The sequence below is a fragment of the Eubalaena glacialis genome, chromosome 7, assembly GCF_028564815.1.
Source record: "Eubalaena glacialis isolate mEubGla1 chromosome 7, mEubGla1.1.hap2.+ XY, whole genome shotgun sequence".
NCBI classification, from domain to species: Eukaryota; Metazoa; Chordata; class Mammalia; order Artiodactyla; family Balaenidae; genus Eubalaena; species Eubalaena glacialis.
In genome coordinates this window covers 81529179-81543162 of record NC_083722.1, presented here as the reverse complement: position 1 = coordinate 81543162, position 13984 = coordinate 81529179, and the positions used below count along the sequence as shown (strand labels likewise).

The window sequence follows — 13984 nt, the reverse complement described above, 5'->3', positions numbered from 1 at the left end:
CCCAACAGAGCCCCTGCTCCAGGGGAGGTAAGTCACTCATGGCCCTGGACCAACCATGCCCACTGCCTCCAGGGTGACCTCATGCACACATGCCATCTTACCTGCTTTGCTGAGCCCTGGGCCTTCTGCCTTCACTTTGCTGGCTTCGTGGGAAGGGTCGACTTTGACTCTGAAAGGGCTGGCGGGAATTTCCTGTAGCAGAGACACTGTCTCAGTAGGAAAGTCCCTGAAGCCACTGCCTGAGCTTAGCCTTCTGCCCAAAGCAAAGGAGGAGACCTCAGCATGACTTCCACTCTAGCAGATGGTGAGCAACTTTCGTTACCACTGGTCAAGTCTTCAGGCGCTAGCATCAGGTAAGGGCCATCAGTGGTCACTCATGAATACCTGGATCCCTGACATCACAGCTAAAGGATGGGTTTCCACAAACCACTCTGACAACTCTCAGCCTTTAACACCAAATGCTGAGTACTTAGGATACAAAATACTACCAAGAATAAAACCCCAAACAACAATAATACATGGGGTCGGAGGAAGGAAAGGGACATTCCTCCAGGGACAACAGAGAGCTAGGGTTTGAGGAATGCAAGGAATTGATTATAAATGCAATGATTGTAATTCTTCAAAAAGAATCTTTCAGAATAAAGGCAGAACAGGTTAATTGGATGAAGCCAACTCAAGACCAATACCTTTAAGGCACAGAACTTTCTCCTGAGCTCCCTGTCTTTACGTAAGATGAATTTGAATCACCAGGATTCCATTATTCCCTGTTTTAGGGTACTGCGCCTCCTTGTCTTCATTAGCACATGTAAGTATGAATTCTATCTGAAATTCAAAACCCCTCTCCCTAGAAAAGTTTAAAGCCTGAGGCCAAGGTCATCATTTCAGAGAAAGTATAGAACACATCTAGAAACTAATTACGTTTCATTCAAAAACCAGATGAAAGTTTGTAGTGATCCAATTTCTTTCCAGAGTCTGGCTTTTAACCACTGACTACACGGCCCCACTTTTGTTAGAAAGTGGTACAATTTTAGTTCTGGGTGTGTTTGTTCCTTCTTGGTTTTAAGGAAGCAGAGAGGAAAACTATTGGGCAGAGTTCTCAAGACACCTTCCCTGTTGCTAAAAGAAGCAAAAAGGAAATATGAACACTTGTGGCCAGAAAGAACCCAAGTCCAAACACACACCTGAGAGGCAAAGAGAACTTTGATAGTGTATCGCCCGGCGGCAGGAGGCACATATTTGACAGTAAACGTGTCATTGGCGTTGTGAATAATGTCAAAATCCACGTCTTCCTCATCGTCGCTTAACACCCGGGCATCACATTTAATGCCAACGCTGACATCACCTGGAACAGACCAGCTTATTAGCACCGGTTTACGAGAAACAGCATGCCCCATGCAATCACTTCCAGCTCAGGCTCACACCCCAGAAAAGCAACTGGGAAGTTTCCAGTAAGAAACCTGAGAAAGGGATGGTGTTTAAATAACTGTTTTGCAGACAGGATGGAGGATTAGCAAAGATATCACCACGGAACTGACACAGAGGCTCATCAGATGAACAATTACCTATTCAGGTGGATTAATATCTCCTGGTTCAAAAGTTCATTACCCATGAAATGTTACAAAGAGAACTTCCTTCCCCAACAAACAACAAGCACTGAGCTGGGTGAAGCCCCCTCTCACCTTCGCCAGCCTCGGTACAGTCCACTGTGAAGTGAGTAGGCTCGTGTGCCTTCAGTCCACTTCTCTCCACTCCTGGCCCAAACACTTTGACCTTCTGGGGATGGCTACCCTGCCTGATGTTGACCTAGAGAGGACAGGGAGAAAAGTTGTAATCAAGTTCTTCTCCCCGTGGACCCAGTAAAGACGCTGTCAGTTGTTAGAATGTTATACTTCTGGGCAATCTACAGCACTCGGCCCTATGGGCCACTCCATCTTCCAACGCCCAACAAGCATGGGTCTTTCCATATATTTGCCTTGGCCATCAAGCATGGAGTCCAGACTGGCATCAGGACTGGGCTTTTTCATTATCACGACCAAGTTTCACCTCACAACCTACCCTGTAAGGGCTGTGCGGGACGTTGACACCTCCCCAGACCACGGCAATGGTGTGCTTGATGGGCTTAACCGGGGTGTATGAGCAAGTGTAGGTGCCATCCATCCGGCTCTTCATCTGGATGTCAATGGGCTGGCCGTCCCCGTCCTGCAAAAGGGAAGAGGCTAAGAACAGAGCTGACCCTCACACTGTCTCCATCCACTGTGGCCTCCCAAGACAACCAAGTCACTGGTCACTCATCCCACAAAATTTCATGGAGTACCTATGATAGGCCATGTTCTCACAATATAATGAACACAAGTGATAAAACACTACATGCATTTATGCATTTTTAATTACTAAGAGAAAACGGTCCCAAAAGAAAGCCATGGTCACTCAGTGCTTCTTAATTATAATTCCTGCATTTAAATCCTTGGGCCAAATTCAATTAAATTAGATAAACATATTTGATAAACCCTTGTTTACAAACCCTCCCATCACAGCCTAGGTAGCTTCAGCCACACTGAAGGACATTTACAGGGAAATTTGAAACAATCAAGCCTCATTTCCACGGAGCACAAATCATAAAAATTTGCCCCTTGCTTTACATGTTAGAATCTCATGTAGTCCTCACATAAACCCTATAAAATAAACATTGTTATTCGCAGTGTGTGGATGAGGAAACTGAGGACCAGATGGACTGAGCGACTTGCCATTACATGGATGGATCCTGTTACCTGACAATTACCTGCACAGGTCGTCCCTAGAAACTCACCTGAGCAAATATCTTTAAGGGAGCTTTGCCGGCATCCTTAGGATCCACGGTGAACTCGGCCAGATTGTTGACAATGCACCCAGATTTCTCCAAACCTGGCCCGTATGCTTGAACCTGGGGCAAAGGGCCAATAGTGATTCTCCTTCTGTGTAATGCCCTAACTAGGCTCCTATCGGAAGACTGGTGACCAGGAAATGGGAGAAAAGGAAAACAACTGTGTCTGGCTTCACAGTACCTACGTAATAGGATGGTTATGGGAAGGAAAATGCTAAAGTAGGCTGGAATTTAAAAATAAAAACATGCAGGAGAAAAAGTCTGTAAAACCAGGCCCCAAACTGGCCTGTGCTCCCTGCCTTAATCTGTGCAGTAACCGGGGCAGGGACCTCCAGCCATGCCCAGTTTCAGTGCTCCTGCTTTGTGAGGGCTCAGAACCTTTCCCACTGACAACATTCCAAAAGTTTGCAGCCCCAGAGAGTAAAGGACCAGCAGGTGGCCAAAGACGAGCAGCTGCCAGCCTGGACTGATGTCACCCTACGGTCAGCTGTCCAGGTGGGCCAACAGCAGCACACATGGCGGGGGCAAGGGCTTCCTCCTGTCAGCCAGGCTGGCTCAGACTTGATGCTAATCAGCCTGCTAAATGTTTGAGAGAAGCTCTTGCAAACACTGCAAACACTGCTCCAATTTAAGAGAAGGGGAGCTGGGGAGGAAAATTTAAAAACCTCTATCTATGGATCACCTTGAAATAATAACTACAGCAAGTGGCAAGACTGAAATATGATGCTTGGGGTTGCGAGAAAATAGCAGCTTATGGAGCCCCCTCTGTGGGCCAGGCACTGTTCTAAGGGCTGTCTTTATTCACATTACCTCCTTGAATTATGACAGAAACTCTACGAAGCAGACACTCGTGTCATTCCCATTTGATAGAGTCAGAGAGGTAAGTTACGTGCCCCATGTTACAAATGTACTAAGAGGTACTACCAGGCTTCTAATTCAGGCCTTTTTCCTTCCTAAGCTCTCAAAGGCTCTTCTCTGCGATTTCTCCACATGCTGCTAAAGGAAACTCTGTGGGCACTGGGAGGAGTGCCAGGAGCCAGAGAAGAGAGGACAGAGCATGACAAGTTGATTCACCAGATCCGGGTTGCAGTCTCCCGAGGCCGGGTGGATGTAGGCCATGTAGGGACTGTCTCTGATGTCCTCATCGTCACACATGATGTGAACGGCATATTCACCGGGCTCCTTGGGCCAGTACTTGACATCACACGATCCATCGTTCCGGTCATCATACTCAATCTTTGCCTGGGAGGGGCCTTCAATGGCAAACCCTGGGGGATAGGGTGGGAGGATCCCCCTGGTTACGTGGTGGAAGGTATCTAGTCTGGGTTACTACTAACCCACTCCCTCTGCCTTCCTGAAAACCAAGTGTTAGCCAGAAGATTGAAATCTGTTTAGGTCCCTTTCCCACAAAACCAAGCCTACTGAGTCTTCACTAGAGACAGAAGGTTGGATTTTATACTTTTTTTTTTAAACATCGTCAAACAGGAAGGTCAACCAGCAAATCTTTCTGTTGGCAATATGGTAACACAAGCCAAAAGCCTTAAAACAATGCCCAGCCTCTGTCCCACCAAATCCACTTCTGGGCTTTTATCTGAAGGAAATAACCAAGGATGTGTGTAAACAGTTAGATACAAGGATATATATTCAGCATTGTTTTTATAGCAAAACTCTGGAAATAACTAGAGAGCCTAACAGTAGCTATATCGATGCACCGTAATTCCACAGAAGCCATGGGAAATCAAGACATATCCTATATTTGCCTGAGGCAGAAAGATATAAAGGCTACCCCCAGATATTTTTGCAGCAGATCAATATTTGTATGCCTATGTACAGGGAAAAAGTCTGCAAGGATATACTTAAAGGTTTAATATTACCTCTAGTCTACAAGGATATACTGGATTGGCCAAAAACTTCGTTCGGGTTTTTCTATAACATCTTACGGAAAACCCAAAAGAACTTTTTGGCCAACCCAATACTAAGATGTTTATTATTTCTCTAAAAGGAAAAATTAAAATTAAACGTGATTTCCTCTTTTTCCCTCTTCGCTTATTTCTATTAGCTAACACAGAGGTCCTCAAACTTTGGCCGCTGGGCCAAATCTGTCCCACTGCCTGTTTTTGCAGATAAGGAACACAGCCATACTCCCTCACCTACGTATTTTCTATGGCTGCTTTCAGGCTACAATGGCAGTCATATAGTTGCGACAGAGAGAATATGACCCGCAGTACTGATATATTTGCTATCTGGTCCTTTACAGAGAGAGAGGTGCTGACCATTGTTCTAAAATGATCATATATACATCAGACGTTTACTTAAAACATACTCAGTTATGCTCCAAAGAGTATTTACTCCCCAAACTTCTAATTTCAGCAAAATTCATTCACTGATCTAAACTAAGGATCAGTCAATAATATCTGCCGTGTGCCTCCTATGGTCTTGGCACTGTTTTAGACACAACATCCATAAAAGGCCTCTGCCCTCAAGGTGTAGTGGATGAATGAATGCTGGTGCCAGAGGCAGAGGGCAACTGGAAGGTCAGGGGAAGATGGGAACTGCAATTCCACAGCAGTATCCAGAGGTGGCCTCAGATGGTCAGGAGGCCAGGAAGCCCCCGGTAGTGAGGCTGAGAGGAGGCCTCAACACACAGCCTGACATGTAATCCAGGTGCCCTGCAATCTCAGCTCACCAGAAGCTGCTTCCACTCACCCAGAGACCCCACCTCAGAACCAACGGACTCTACCACGAAGTCCGCCGACCGCCCAACAATCCCGCCATGGAGGCCAGGGCCCCATGCACGGACTTTCTGCATGCCTGCTTCAGGGCCAACTTGAACTTCAAAGGGGCTAGAAGAAAAGGAACAGAGGAAGCATTAAAGAGGAGCAAAGAAGGGGCTACATACAGCCATAAGCTCTTTACAGATATTCTTTCCACTGGCCTGATACTTTTCCCTGCAGTCCCAATCTCCAGCCAAGCCCTTCCTCCACGCAGGTTCCCCCACCATTGTTATGTCAACAATATCATGTAATGGGACTGCTTCAAGCCACACTGCCTTGCACTATCCTGGTCATCTACCTTTTGTGTGCAGGGCTTACCAGACTGTGAGCCTGGGAAGGCTAAGAGAATGCATACTTTTCTATCTGCTGCTTATGCTATAACAAGAAAACTAGGTTGACTAGGCTTTATCTCATACATGAATGAATGTGCTTTAACTTTGGCACAGGAGATTTTTAAAAGTTTGCTTAGATTCTCAGAAACTTATAATATGCCCAGATATTTCTCAAGGTAAACTGAATTTATTCAGAGTTTAAAGTTGCCCCCAGGAAAGCTGGAAAGTATGTGAATGCAGGGAAGGCAACTGAAGCCCACAAGGCGAAGCTGTAGACTGTGTCCCTCGGGTCCTGACCACACTCACGCAGAGGATTTTAATGTAAACCACAGCAGATTTTGCCATTTTATCCATGGCATTCCTGAACAGAGGCACACAGTGAAAGCAGGAGAATCTCAGTATATATAAGGGATATAGACACACAGCCCATTTGCTCTGTATTACTGTTCCTTCTGGCCTCTGCCTCCCACCAGCCCCAAACCGACAGCATTTGATTTAAAGCAAGGCAGCTGAAACCACAGCAACTTTCTGCTGCTTTTGAGAACAGGCCAAATGTCTGTGTGCTGCTCTGAAAAAAGAAAAAAGAAAAAAAAGCTTTCAACAAAGCAGCTCTCTTTCCCTCCTGCAGCCCAGGAAGCCGCCACCATGAGTCTGCCTTGGGCCAAGCATGTCTCTGGAGAAGACGCAACTCCAGCTGGAGACTCACCTCTTTGGAATGTGGTGTCCCCCCCATGTGATGGCGATGCTATATTTCCCCGGGGTGCTGGGGTAATACTCAAATGCATACACTCCATCCAGAAAGCCTTTCTGCTTCACCAGCTCCTCCAGACCCTCTGTGGGAAGGAAGCACACCAAATTTCCAATGCAATCCTAGGCTCAGAATAAGAATCCGCAAGACAAGAACAGAAAGACAGCGATATCCACGGGGCTTCCCTGGTGGCACAGTGGTTAAGAATCCACCTGCCGGTGCAGGGGACACAGGTTCGAGCCCTGGTCTGGGAAGATCCCACATGCCGTGGAGCAACTAAGCCTGTGCGCCACAACTACTGAGCCTGTGCTCTAGAGCCTGCGAGCCACAACTACTGAGCCCACACGCCACAACTACTGAAGCCCACGTGCCACAACTAAGCCCACATGCTGCAACTACTGAAGCCCACACACCTAGTGTCTGTGCTCTGCAACAAGAGAAGCCACTGCAATGAGAAGCCCACGCCCCACAACGAAGAGTAGACTCCACTCACCGCAACTAGAGAAAGCCTGCACGCAGCTTCACACAGCCAAAAAAGAAAGAAGCCACCCATTTTAGCCGCCCACAAAAATTGGAGAGGGAGCGAACCCTTACGAGTATTTGGCATGAAGCTGAGGTTAGTATCCCGGTATATCCTTTTCAACTAAAGCCAGATAATGAAAGCGAGAAATCTCTTGTATGCTGTCTCCAAGAGGACAGGTTTTAGAGGCTACCCCACAAACTCCAGACTGAGCCATCAGGCAGGAACTTGTTTTATGTTGAGCCCTGAGGTTTGGCTGGGAAAGCCATTTAGTAAAGCAAGAATCCAAGGTCAGAAAAAACACGCCTCCTCAGTCCCTGTAGCAACAAGCCAAGAGGGAGGGCAGCCCCAGAGCAGCCTGACACCAGGTCTGGGCAGTCTAGAACCTCGGCTGCCCTCAGGGCACAGCCTGCCCCAAAGCTCGGTGCTCTGAGATCAAACATTAACTTTCTGGAGCTCAGAACACTCCTGCCCCAGCCTGTTAGGAACACAAAGGGTGAGAGCAGTCCTGGAGCAGGAAGCTCAAGATTCCACAAAGCTTGGGAGTGAAACTGCTAAGGCTGCTGCACCTGCAACTAGAAATGCCGAGCTGCTTCTCTGATCTGGGGGAAAACTGGAGGATGGAGTAGATACCCGTCTTCCTGCTTTCTGTCTCCTTTCCCAAGAGACAGCAAGAATAAGTTGTAGGGGCTTTTCTGGTGGCGCAGTGGTTGAGAATCTGCCTGCTGATGCAGGGGACACGGGTTCGAGCCCTGGTCTGGGAAGATCCCACATGCCGCGGAGCAACTGGGCTCGTGAGCCACAACTACTGAGCCTGCGCGCCGCAACAGGAGGGGCCACGATAGTGAAAGGCCCGCACACCGCGATGAAGAGCAGCCCCCGCACCGCGATGAAGAGTGGCCCCCGCTCGCCGCAACTAGAGAAAGCCCTCGCACGAAAACTAAGACCCAACACAGCCAAAAATCAATCAATCAATCAATCAATCAATAAAGTAGCTATTAAAAAAAAAAAAAAAAGAGTAAGTTGTAGGGTGCAAGGCACTCTTCCACAAATGGCATTTATCTACAAAGAAAACTTAATCTTAGGGAATTATCCTCCTTCTATAAGCAATGATCATAGTAATTAGGTACCTGCCATCATTTCATCGTCTATAAAATGTAACCTGTAGAGAGAAAATTACTGGCTTTGGAAACCAGGCTTGAATTCCAGCTCAGATGCTTACAAGCTATGTGACCTTGGTCAAGACCCTTCCTCTCTGAGCCTAGGTTTCCTCAAATTAAAAAAACGGGCCACTTCATGTTGCTGTTCCAACTCCATTATTTATTTCTATTCCCAGAAGCCTTAAAATAACATGAGGCTGTCAAGCCACCACTGTTCCCACATCTAGGGCAGACATCATTAAATGATCACTGTTTCCTTCTGCATGGAGCCCTGAGAGCCTCAAATCTTCGACATAGCTCTCTGGGATAAATTGATCAGAACTGGCTATGCAATGATCCATGGCTGCAAAGCTGGCCGAAATCATACCTGAGATGGGGAAACAAAGGAGCACTTACTAGGACCCTTTACGGTTATGCCGAGCTCTCCACTTCCAGCAGCTTTGGTGTCAACCTTGAAGTCTGCAGTTTCTCGGATGCGGATGCCTTTTGGCTGTAGGCCTCGGCCGTTGGCCCGGCAGGCATTTGGATTACAGGCTGCAAGCACAGTTTCAACGTCAATTCAACCTTTCATTCTTTAGTCCGAGTTGAGCAAGCCAAGGTAACTTTGAGCCACCCGCCAAGAAAATGTTTGCTTTACACAAAGAGTATGCAGCAGCTGTCTGAGACCAGGGGTCCCGTTCAGGGAGCACACCAGGCTAGCAAATAAAGACACAACATAACTTTGTCCAGCCACACTGCACAGGGACTGGAGAAAAGTTACTTTGGCAAAGAAAGCAGGAGAGCACAGCGTGGATTTGCTGGGCTCCTGGTAGTGGCTGAATTCTGGCGTTTATCCTCTTGGTGGTGAAAGAGAGTTAAGACCTAGGGCTGGACACTGTTCAAACCTCATTGCCATACTCAAGGGCCCAGTAATTGGGAAGACTGGGTCTACTTGGAAAATGTAGCACTTGAAAACATCTGACCTTGTTCCAAACTTTAGATCAGCCATTTCTAAGTCTAAATGTTGCTGTCTTCCGCAGGAAGAGCCAGAGGGTAGTTCAAAAAAAGACCAGATCAACCCCACCTCAGCCAAGGCAGACACACATTTTAGTGCTGTCTGTTACAAGGTCCTCGGAATGTGGGCAGCTATAAATGCAATAATTAGGAATAAACACCACTCTCAATTTGAATTCTAGCTCTAGTTAAAAAACCCAAAGTTGTAAGTCTAAAAATTAAGTACAAAGGTAGCTTCTAACATTCCTTACATAAGAGTTCCACAAAACTGTTCCACGGGGTTTGTCAGAAGGTCGACAAAAGACATCCTTGTGCCCTAGGACTTTTTTGACAACATGACCAACCTTCTCATTAAGTATAGAAATGGGAGATTAATGGGTAAAATGTCACATTGTTCCTTTCCAAATCTGACACTGCATATTTGACAGCTCTCTATACACTAGGGGGGTCACAAACTCCAGAAGACAAGACTCTTTACTCTATAGAAGGAAGACAGTTCCTCCTCTGGCCCCTCCTCCCTGCAATGTCCTCAGCTGGACATTCCCAAAGAGACATACACACACCCTTGGAGGAGAGATGCTTTTATGTGGCTCATGGATGAGCATAAGGTTATTGGTTTTCCACTGTAAAAGTGATATAAAGCTTCTTTTTTCTTAAAATCATTTAAGTGGAGGAAGGGATGGTACATCAAAAGAAAAACTATTAATTAAATACTAACTAATACAAGTGACAGATGGATATGCCAGAAATGAAAAAGGTAGTCCATGAGCGAGAGGAAGTCAGAAAACACCCTTAGAGCTAGGAAAGCTGTTCAAAATTCTTTCTTGCATTATGTCAAAGGGAATTCTGTTCCTGAATACATTGGGTTTCTTTTTTTTTTTTCCTCTGTCAAGGGGAGAAAAGTTGGTCATACCAGAAATAAGTCACAACAGGATGACAGGACTTCCCCTGGAGGGTTTAAATGTGTCTTTAAAAAAAACAACAACTCATGGAAATTCTGAACGTGGGCAACAGTCTCAACATCAAAAGGATAACTGCTCAGTTCATATAAACACTAAATGGAACTAAAGAGCTTGAAGGCAACCACCTGATTTTCCACTATCTTGAGACGTCTTAGTGATGTTTAAATGTAATTAGAGAGTGGGTCTGGGGTCTGGCTGGACAAGTGGTACTAACACCTGCACTATAATTTCCCGAAGTCACAAATAGCACAGGTCCGGTTGACAACTGCAGGCAGCACAAAGAACTGGCATGGAAGCCCCACCAACCAGCCCTTACCAAGCGAGATGCCTCTGGCCCAGTGCTTTCAACTAGGAAGCCAACAGCTTCGGGGTCCAGGCTGGCCCAGAGGCAGGATTCAGAAGAGGAAGCCAGGTCTGCAGGTGCAGATGCAGAGGACAGAACAGGGAGAGGCAAGTATTGGTTAGAAAAGGTAGCAGAGTTGGGGGAAAAAAAAAAAAAAGAGTAACAAAGTCAGAAGGAAACAGTCTAACATTAGAGAAAAATGCATGCTTCTGGCTGCAGAGGCAGTTTAACAGCATGGTTAAAGGGTTGACAGAGACCATGGTTCTATTCCTACTGAGGCCTACTCCATAGTCACTGATACCTTATGATACCTAAGCCTTGTGTCTCCGCCCGCAAACTGGGGATAACAATAGCCCCTGCAACACACTGGCTGGTGTCATGATTAGATGCAAGTGTGCTCAGTGCCTAACAGCCAGTAAAGGAGGGGAGGCTGCAGGGCACCAGCAATGCCACTGCTGTTCACATCAGCCACAAACACCACCTCCTCAAACAGCTTCGGTCCTGCATCTCTCAGGGAGGATCATGAATCCTAGTATGAGTGTTTTGGGGCAGATTAAATAAGTTAATACATAAAGCACTTAGGTCACTGCACGGCTCATAGGAAGATATTAGTATTAATATCTTGAGGACAAAGTAGATACTAGTATTAATGTCTTGAGGATACTTCCTGCCAAAGGGGCCCTGGCAGCAAAGGGACAGGCCTCAGTTCAGTGCTGGGCCCTGACCATTCTCGTGGCCTCACAGCCCGGTCATGCACAGCTAGCCTGAATGCCAGAAGCAGATACGGTCAGCTCCCCTGGCACTCACCTTCCCCGACCTGTACAACGAAGGGACTCTTGGGAATGGTGTCCCCAGCAAAGGAGACCTTGACCACATGGGGGCCAGGCTGCACTGGTTTGTACACACATCGATACACCTGGTTTCCTCTGTCTTCCACGAGCAACTCCACGGCGTTCTTCCCCTGGGGATCTTCCACCTCCACACCAATGTCACCCACGCCAGCACCTAGGAGACAGAGAATATTCCATGAGCCCAAGTCACCCTCTAGAAAGCTCCCTGCTGATGAGGGCAAAAGTAGGTAGAAAATGCAAACTGCAGGAGACAGAGAGGTACTCAGAAGGTTCACACCTGGACCTGTTTCCTGGTGGAGGGGAGGAGGGTCATAGCCAACTTTCCTTTTCTCCCATTCTCTATTTTCTACATTGAAAAGAAAGCTGACAATTCATGAATTGTGGTTTATTCATTCCCTTTCTTACCAGCCCCCACCCAGGACCTTGCATAGAATTTGGTCCAGTAGATGATTCGTAAACCTTAGTTCTTTGGAATATTTATTTAGTCAAGTCAGAAATGTATACAGAAATTATTAATAATAATCAAAGTTAAGCTTGAGTATGAGATTTTAGAGAAGAAAAGCTGATTTTGAAAAATCTAAGAATATAACCAACACATTTGAAAAAGCTGTTTTTGTTGTTGGTTGTTCAATTTAAAAGACAAAATGTCAGGCATCCCAAGCCTTCAGGTTCCTGAGGATTATCTCAGGCTTTGCAAGAGGAGAGGTGTTACCTGCTGTGTAGATGTCAAAGTAGGTGGGCTTATTGGCGATGTTCCCAGCAGCTTCCAAGCCTGGACCTTTCGCAGTGACTTTACTGGCGTCTCCCTGGGCCTTGTCGACATTTACTTCGAATGGGCTCTTGGAGATGTGCTGTCCTGCAAAGAGGACTGTGACCTACAAGTGACAGGCAGGTGAGTCATCATCACTTCTTCCTGCTCAGCGAGAACACTGTATCAAGCCACACACACCGACAGCCTTCTCTTTCATCCTCCTGATCATACACACAAAGGTGCGGGAACCAGGAGCCCTGGGGAAGTGGCCTCAATGGGACTCCCATCTAGCTCCACCAGTCACACAGCTGGGCCTGGGACATCACGCCTTTAGCAAATTAAAACACATCAGACATGCCTAAATTAGCCTCTATAGTAGGATATACACAAATACTTATACTTCAATCTCTAGACAATGGATTCTTAAGGCAGCTGCAAGTGGGACCACTGTCTCCCTAATATAATGCACAGTTCTAGGATTTCAAACCTAAGAGTCAAAGTATTTTTCAAGGGACCAAGATAATTTTCAGATACATGGATTTGAGACACAGTACAGATTTCCATCTAAACTTTGAGTCAAAGTTCTCATCTTTTAAATTTTAAGACTTATCAGGTTGGGTGGGCCATTGGCCTCCACTATAGTCATCTGGCCTTCTCTGCACCCAGGCTTCGATGTTGACAGAGGCTGCAGAGCACCGTGAAGAAGGATACTTAAGGAAGCATTAAAGACAAAGAACCCACAGCTTAGCATTTACACTCCAGGCTTGCAGCTACAGTTATTAGTTACCTAGGTGGAGTCAGAAAAATCTTATGACATTGCAAAGAACTTAGTGGAATTCAACCAATCTGCACGTAGTAACTAATGTCTCAGGTCTGATTCAGAGGGATCCCAAATTTTCTACAATGAACATGGATACTTTTATAAACAGACAGGAAAATCAGAAGTGAACTTAAGAAAACCACTCTTCTTCCACATATAACGAAGCAGGCCCAGAAGGGCAGTCCAAGCAAAGGCCATGACGTCTTATCTTACTTTGTGCAGTCCGGTGACCTTGGGCAGATACTCCACAGAGTATGTCTTGTTCTTATCGCTGTCAGGGGTCACTTGTGCCTAGGACGGAAGATGAGCAACAGTTAGAGAAGGTGCCGGGTATGAGTGAAAGCATGCTATGCCAGCCAAGGTCCTGCAGCAAGGTGCCAGGCCAGGAACCTGCCTTGGCTATTTTCTGCCCCACCACTCCTGCAGGATGCCCCAGGAGGGAAGCAGCCTGAAGTCACAGAAACAAAATCACACAGCACAAAGGAATAACCCGGTCAGGATTCTCCACTGTCTCCTGGCTGTAACTCTCCAGATGAGAGACACTATGAAGCAATTAATTTAAACCTTTATTGGCCCACTAGTTATTAAGAGCTTATGAAATGCCAGCCCAGTGTCAGGTACCAAAAATAAAACAAATCAGGCACAATTCCTACCCAGTGGGAGAAACAGACAATATGCCGGTAAACTTAGAACTTCAGATGGTGCTAAGCAATAGGAATAAAATATAGTCTTAAGAAGGTAAGTAGACAGAAGAAACAGTTATGTGCAAAAGCCCTGAGGGAGGAACCAGAGGATGGTCAGCATGGGAAAAGAGTAGGGAATCAGTATTGTTACTGTATTGTATTTTATCAGTAACAATAGCTAAATCCT

General features: G+C 46.3%; 1 protein-coding gene across 3 annotated transcripts in view; it reads right to left on the bottom strand.

The window, feature by feature from the left end:
- FLNB (filamin B) overlaps positions 1 to 13984 on the bottom strand; it is a 135720-nt gene that overhangs the window by 51546 nt on the left and 70190 nt on the right. For all 3 annotated transcript variants that reach the window (XM_061197068.1, XM_061197069.1, XM_061197070.1), the window contains exons 6-17: positions 13328 to 13405; positions 12256 to 12418; positions 11500 to 11697; positions 8791 to 8928; positions 6673 to 6799; positions 5567 to 5703; positions 3935 to 4128; positions 2807 to 2920; positions 2056 to 2199; positions 1680 to 1803; positions 1182 to 1342; positions 102 to 192 (exon numbers count right to left, since the gene is read on the bottom strand). In XM_061197068.1, coding sequence (XP_061053051.1) covers positions 102 to 192; positions 1182 to 1342; positions 1680 to 1803; positions 2056 to 2199; positions 2807 to 2920; positions 3935 to 4128; positions 5567 to 5703; positions 6673 to 6799; positions 8791 to 8928; positions 11500 to 11697; positions 12256 to 12418; positions 13328 to 13405 — 1669 coding nt within the window. The remainder of the gene's footprint in view (positions 1 to 101; positions 193 to 1181; positions 1343 to 1679; positions 1804 to 2055; positions 2200 to 2806; positions 2921 to 3934; positions 4129 to 5566; positions 5704 to 6672; positions 6800 to 8790; positions 8929 to 11499; positions 11698 to 12255; positions 12419 to 13327; positions 13406 to 13984) is intronic.